Source organism: Ambystoma mexicanum, chromosome 7q (assembly GCF_040938575.1).
Source record: "Ambystoma mexicanum isolate Mex_15411 chromosome 7q, UKY_AmexF1_1, whole genome shotgun sequence".
NCBI lineage: Eukaryota > Metazoa > Chordata > Amphibia > Caudata > Ambystomatidae > Ambystoma > Ambystoma mexicanum.
The window spans coordinates 215083057-215090834 of record NC_090941.1 but is presented as its reverse complement, the minus strand read 5'-3'; the positions used below and the strand labels follow the sequence as shown (position 1 = coordinate 215090834).

General features: G+C 41.4%; 1 protein-coding gene across 1 annotated transcript; it reads right to left on the bottom strand.

Moving 5' to 3' along the window:
* Positions 1 to 4832: 4832 nt before the first annotated feature.
* On the bottom strand, positions 4833 to 7556 carry LOC138527779 (uncharacterized). Its single transcript, XM_069639058.1, has 2 exons — positions 5688 to 7556; positions 4833 to 5591 (listed from the first exon to the last, which is right to left on the bottom strand). Exon 1 carries the CDS (start codon positions 7541 to 7543, stop codon positions 6380 to 6382), a length of 1164 nt encoding a protein of 387 aa, XP_069495159.1. The 5' UTR covers positions 7544 to 7556; the 3' UTR covers positions 4833 to 5591; positions 5688 to 6379.
* Between the last annotated feature and the right edge of the window lie 222 nt (positions 7557 to 7778).

Sequence of the window (7778 nt, the reverse complement as noted above, 5' to 3'; positions counted from 1 at the left end):
AATGCAGGAAAGCAGAATGCAAATGGCGTTCCTCTTATTCAATTGGTGACCAAACTGCTTTCTGTGCTATTACCTCTTTATACCATTTGGCTATTAAGCAAGCCAAACACACATATTTCACTTGCCAAATTGAACATTCCATTGTGCAGCCTAAAGAGCTCTTCAGGGTGGTCCGTTCTTTGTCGGCTAGAGAATAGTCTGATGACTCATACCTTCATCTCAAGAATGGAGTCCTTCATTTGTAAACTTGACAATCTCCGGGACCTTATCTCGGCTAATAGTAATCCATTGATTGTTAGGTCTGGTCCCCTTTCTGGTCCATCCTTAAGGACTACACCATTCACAACTGCCCTGTGGGATTCTTTCCCTCTTTTTTCAGCCACTGATCTTACTATAGCAGTTGCAAGTATGAAATCAGCCTCTCCCACTGATGCTCTTCTGCTGTTTGCGTTGAAGGATATTTTCCCTTTGATTCTGCCTCATTTTACATCTCCAGTTAATCACTCTTGTTCAACTGGGATTATTCCTTGTGTACTTATATGTGCTACTGTAATCCCCCGTTTAAGGAAACCAGCTCTGAATTTTCGAGTTCTTGCTAATTTCCATCCAATTTCTCCTCTGCCTTTTAGTATGAAGCTGCTTGAATCCCTGGTTTCTCCCCTTCTGGTGAAGTTCTGTGAATCTACATCCCTGCTTGATGCTTTCCAGTCAGGCTTTAGACCTGGTCAGGGCACCAAGACTGTTCTTGTCTCTGTGGTTGATGATCTTACGCTCATTGCTGATCAGGGTGGAGTGGTGGCCTTGATCCTGTTGGATCTCTCGGCCGCTTTTGATACTATCGATCATTCTTTCCTGATCAGTCATCTATCAGCAGCTGGTATTCTCTCCTGGTTACATACCTTTCTTTCTGATCGCTCTCAGCACATTTTGCTGCAACCCTTTCTCTCTGTGGTCTCTGCTCTGGTGTGTGGGGTCTCTCAGGGCTCTGCCCTGTCTCCCACACCCTTTAAAATCTGCATTTAGCCTTTGATCACTCTTATCTGGCCCACGGCTTTAAATGCTACTCGTATGCTGATGATACTCAGATTCTGGTTCGGCTTGATGTTCTTTATCCAGCCCATGGCGCTTAGCTGCTAGATTGCATATCGGCCGTGGGATGCTGTTTGAGTAAAATTGGCTCAAACTTAATGGAGACAAGACCAAGGTCATGGTTGTGGGTGCTTCTGCTCCCTCCTCTCTTTGGAAGCCATCCTTTTGGCCCCTTTCCTTTGGCTCCTTTCCTGCTGGAGTCCCACTGGTTAAGAATTTGGATGTTAAACTGTCTGCTTCTCTGTCTATGGCCCCTCTAGTTAGCGCGGTCTGCCAGACTGGTCCTTTTCAATTGAAAATACTCAGGAAGATCTGGTAATGTATCCCTTCTCATCTGCAAGCCGCATCTAGGAAGGCTCTAAAAAGTTTACTTTTCTAACCTTCCTTTTTTTCTGACTCTTATGTTTCAGTCTTAGCGCCAGGTTGCCTTTGGTGTCGGTTGCGCTGTTCTTTGGTATGGAAAACTAGAACATAGCATGACAACATAACATCTACCATCCTTGAAGAAAGGGGTGTGTTCCCTCGTAAACCTGCATGCCCCAGTACTTTTAATCCAAAAAGAACACCTTTTGATTCCAAAAGGTAAACCCCGGTCCATTGTTGTGCCCCCAACTGTGCAGAAACAGAATGACTCTCAGACATTGTCACGAAGGAAAAGGTCTAACTACTTCAGCAAGGAATCAGACAAAGCTCTGGAAAAGGTACCAGCACAAAAGTCCCTGGAATAAAGGCAGTCATGAATGCCAAGTGGCTCCAGATAGTCCACTGGAACCTGGTCCAGCTCACGAATGCCACAGAGCATGGTCTCAATGCCATGTGTGAAGAGATGCAGAGATTCCACATAATGACATTGGAAAAGCGTATGGTACTTAGATCTGCTCACAGCAATGGAAGGAGGTGTCTGTAAAAAGATAGGGATTACCTGTTGCACATACGTGCTTTCAAATGATCAAGACAATAGGTAGCACTAAAAGCTTTACATCAGCTAATGATAGGTATGGAAGAAGAAGGAGGAATTAAAAACATTCAAGATCAATTAAGAGAAATATGATCCTGGATGCCAAACTGGCTAACGAATGCATGCAAGGTAATCTTACCAATCCTGATCGTCTTCATTTTAATATGGAGCCTATACCACGTAGTAATGTTCTGTTCAGTGTCCCGTGCATATGGTGTAAAGTTGCTTGCAGTTAAGGTGGGAAATGCCACTTTTCCTTGGAAAGATGAGAAAACCCAAACAGACAAGGTTGAGAAAAAACAAAACCCAGAATGGTACTGATAGATCATACAATAGGCCCACCAGGAACATGCTGGGTACCGGGCCCAGATCCTCAAAATTACCTTGAATGTCATGTAGATCCCACACCAGATGGAGATTGCAGTTTCATAGGATGTAGAACATGGGATTATGAAAAGGGGGGAGGACATTTCTACGAACATTAGGAAAATATGGATCCCAAAAGATAAATATGATTGGGCACATTAACAGGAATTAAAAGATAGTGATTTCATGAGGGAATTTGTTCTGGAAGGAACGAAAGGGTGGCGGTTGGGATGAACGTTCAACGTTGATGCGTGTGGGCTGCAGCACGGTACAAATAAATAAATAAAAATAAATAAAATGCCCCATACATGAGAGCAAATACAAACTTAGAAAGCCCATAAAACACAAGTGTGTAACCACACTAAAGGCCAGAGACCCAGACTCCAGACATGATACTCTAACACTCCCCCATCCGATTTCAATGTAAGAAAAAAAGTAGCCAGCAAGACACACACATATATACACTTAGAGTTTAACTTACGAAGAATAATGGCATAGATGATTAGCAAGTGGGCACACATTGTGATTAACAAAGCACAAACACACACATGTGTAAGTGAGTAGACATAAAGGGCATTTCAAGTAGAAACATGAGCATTCATTAGAAACATCTGGAGGTAGAAGATACAAAGCACAACATAAAATATGACTAACATGTGAAAGTGTGAACACATCAAGTAGGCCTCAGAATAAAGGTAGTTTGTAGGCCCTGTAGGATTCAGTAGGCCTCAAAACCTCATGGATTATTCCACACAGTAAGATGTATTTGGTTTCAGCTCATATCAAATAAACACACAGAAAAGGCCCAAAGCATCGAAAAGGGTGTTAAGTTGCGCTGGACTGGTTAGAATTATGAGTTGAAGTCCTTTCCCAGGCATAGAATGAGAAAGCATGACTTAAACAGGTGTTGCAACAATGAGCAGTACCTGTGAGGGGATGCTGTAATAGTCATGCAGTGACTTTTTACGAACAGGAAGGTGCAGCAAAGTCCCACACATGTAATAAATGAAACATAAAAACAATGAAGTTTCAGCCCATGTTCTTAAAAACAAACAAATACAAGGCCACAGTTTGGTGGTTATGAGGCAATGTGCAGAGACATTGACAAGACAAAGTCACTCAAACAGAGTAAGGAAAATATTCTCATTGGAGTTGAAACAAAAGCATTAGACAATAGAAGCATGTTTATCAAGAACACATAGAGATAGTTAAATAATATTGAAGAAACCAAAGAATATATTAAGTAATTTAGGTTTAGGAACATAACATGTAGAGTGTCCTGTTACTTATTAAATAAAACCTGCGTTTAGATGTACAGACACTTACACACACACACACACACACACACACACCCACACTACACCATTTTGTCATGCACATGGTCCTAGAGCAAGAGGCCATAAAGCATACCTCATGAAGTCATGTAGGCGAATCATGAGAAAGTAAGTTAAAGGGTAACATGTTTCCAATGAGAAATTGCAATATGAACTCTCAGTTGAACAGTCATAAGGGTGAGTCCGGTAAATTGGTGACAACCTTTTAGATCTTTTTTGTTGTCACAGAGTTCACACCTCACAATTCTATTGGTCCCTCATGACAGAAGCGGTCAAGCCCAGGATAAACATAGGGGCTAAGCCAATCAGCAATCGAGTTGTATTTGAAACATTTAACATGTCAATTGTCCAATCAAATTTGTATGAAATTAGATGGTCCCACCATGAGATCATTACCATGAGTTAGTCACTAGAAAGATCACGAGGCATAGGATAGGCCAATAGGGCTAGGCATTGTATAGAATCACATATGGAGCAACTAAGACTGTCCAATCAGCAAATATGAATTTGAATGTATTTGAAACATTGTCTAAAACTCCACTCGATTTCTCATTATAAAATCAGCCATTTTATGATGTAACATTGAATGATTTGTGAATTGTTCCCAGATGCGGTTACATGTACTAAAAGTGTATTTCTTGCTTTGATGCACTTTTTATTAGCTCATTGGATTACCCTTATAATACTGATTTTTGGGTCTTACCCTACAGACCCCTTATGTAAACTAGGATACCACCCACATGATATAGGATAAATAATTCATAACGCGCCTCTACACAAGTGTTTGTAGGCACAACAAAGGAGGGAAGACAGAGGAAGGACAAGACAAATTATATTACTAGGCTCTGTGTCATTCAGATTGTGCAAGTGTGACAACGCCAAGTGTAGGGGGAAGGGAGAAGGGAAAGTGTCAGGGAGAGGGAAGGAGCAAATGCATTCAGGGCAGCATTGTGCTGTGTAAGTGCAGCTAGCAAAATCAACATGATTAAATTGTTCAAAAAAGTACCAAACTCTGGTATCATGCATTTTTATGAAATTCTCTGAAAACAAAAAGGGCAAATTTCTAGAAAATTATTTGAAAAGTTTATTATTTAGACAAAGAAAATCCTGATGAGCATAAAGGTTGTAATAACAAAGAAGTATAACAGAAATTGTTAAAACACTCACAGTTGTAATTCACAATTTTGTTTAAAGAACAGAAAACAATCAATTATTCTTTTTTTGAGAAGCAGAAAAAAATATTTTTTAAAATAGGTTCTTCTTTGTTGTAAAGTCACAAAGAAGAAGTAAAAAAGGAATGGAGTACTAGTGGAGAGAAGATATATGGACGGTTCTTAAGGTAAACAGTTCTTCCTTCTCTACACAGAACAACCGTATCCTCTCAAACTCTAACTCCAATATTCCTAATGACAGGTCTGCCTACGTGTAGGTGTCAAAAAAATATTTCAAGAAAAATCAAGGTTGACATCATCACAACAACGTTTCGGCTGAAATGCCGCCTGTCTGGCCATAGTTTCTTTACATAGTTGAAAGTTGCCTTCCTCAGGGCGAAAGAACCTCACAACAGTTTAACCCTGTGGGGAAGCAGACATGAAAGAAAATGAAATTAAATTTAAAAGCATAATGGGAGCGAACTCCAAAATTTGAGTAAAGTTGCCCTTGTTGTTTAAAAGAGAATAAATTAGGAAATAAATTACCTCAATTTTGTAGGCTGTGGATAAGTTAGAAAAACAGGCGTGAAAACGGGCTCAGGGGCCCACAACAGTAATGCCTGAAGAGTGGAACCAACAGGGCCCTTGGTGTAACTGCATCGAGTTAGGACTCACATTGGAAAAAAACAACAACTGAAATGGAAGGGGGAACTTATCAGAATAAAAGTGAAGAAAAGTACAAATAGAGGTTATCCAAATGGGGAGAGGAGTGTAGAGGTATGTACTCACATGTGGATTAAATCCTGTAACTAGATAGCATGCACAGTTGAAAGGTGCAGTCTGTGGAGTATATAGTGCGGAGAGCACATGCGTCGGGTAGCCTAGTGTGGTCCCATATCACTGGCATAGAAGGTGTACAGCCTCTGAAAAATAGAAAATGATGAATAGTGTTAGAAGAATGGACAGATATATACTGTAAACACTAAACTGTGTTTAAGAAAGAACCCACGAGAAATCGTGTTAGAAGAATGGACGGATATATACAGTAAACACTAAACTGTGTTTAAGAAAGAACCCACGAAAAAATCGCGTCTTACCTATAACGACTTGACCAAAGTATAATGCAGATGTACGAGGGGAACAGCCTTTCTTGAAACCCTCTCGCAACACTCTGCAAAGCGAGCACGAATGTTCATATAGCCTAAAGAGGGCAGGAGGCCTAACTCGCCATTTCATTGGGCCTAAAAACAAGATGTGTGGATAGGCTGAGAGCTGCCCCACCTGCATGTCACTCACTTGGGTGGATACAAAAGGGCGCCATGACAGCGGCCTCTGTAACGTCAACTAAGAGAAGCTGCCGCACCGGAAAGCAGACAGAAGCCTGCGGAGAAGCGTCCGGCTGGGGAGCAGAACACATGCTGCTGGAAGGAGGCAGCCGCCCGCAAGGCAAAACCCAGGTGTGGGATGGAAGCCAAAACATGTTAAATTGGACTGAAATCCTCATTAAGTCCATTAATGTGAGTGGATAAACGATGGATCCATCGAGCCTCCTTCTGTAGGAGGCAGTGGGTTATGTTGGGCGTATTTTTGACCACATCCAGAATCCACCATAATATGTCATTAGCAGAGTGCTGTAGCTCAATGTAGTGACTTACTAGGGGTGCGGTAAGTGTTTTACACCTGATTCTAGATCGATGTTCTGATATTCTAATATGTACCGGTCGTGAAGTTTGACCAACATACCGAAGGCCACACGGGCATTGGATGCAGTATACCACATGTGCGGTTTTGCAGTTTGTCATAGTGGTAAATGTCCATGTTTTTGGCCCAATTTTGAACTCCTTCATTTTCCTGGTGAATTGACAGACAGAGCAAGATCCACAAGGGAAATGCCCTGTGGTGGTCCTCAGGTCCCACAGACCTATTCTGGGGGCGGCTTTCTTAAGGGAAGAGTGCACAAGTTTGTCACGAATATTGCTGCCCCTCTTGAAAGCAAAGCGGGGAGGAGGTGTGTCTGGCAGATTTATTTTGACAATGGGCCAGTATTTCGAGATGAGTTTTTTAATCTCGAAGGTCTGAGGCCCATGGGTCAATACACATGTCATCTGTGAATTGTTCTTATCCAGTACTGAATTGGAATTTTGTTTGGGCGTGAGCAAATTGTCACGGTCAGTAAACCGAGCCCTTTTGTACGCTTGTGTGATCAATCGTTTAGGATAACCTCTGTCTCTAAGGCGACTACTAAGCTTATCTGCTTGTTCATAATAATCAAATAACTCGGAACAGTTTCGCCGGATCCGGAGAAACTGGCCATAGGGTAGATTATCCCTAATATGCCGAGGGTGATTGCTGGAGTAATGTAGGAGAGTATTACGGGCTGTGGTTTTACGGAAAAGCGAACACTTCAATTTTCCAAAATCATCTTTAATTATTAAGTCTAGAAAAGGGATCTGAATATTGCTAGACTCCATGGTGAACTTGATATTAGGATCAACGTTATTCAACCAATCAAAGAAGAGTATTAGCTCGGCTTTAGTGCCTGTCCAAATAAATATGATGTCATCGATATATCTCTTCCATTTGGTTATAGAATAGCGGAAGGGATTGGTGGAAGATAGAATGTGACGAGTTTCAAATTTGAACATAAAGAGAATCGCTAGGCTCGGCGCAAAAGCAGCCCCCATGGCCGTACCTTTTACTTGTAAGAAAAACTGGCCATTAAATTCAAAATAATTTTTGTTGAGAGCTATGGCCATAAGTTCCAAGATGAAGTTATGTGGAACGCGATCCTGAGAATCATATTCCAGGAGAACTTCTCGCATGCATTCTATCGCTTGATCTTGTGGAATGCTAGTATAGAGGGATTGAATGTCCATTGTC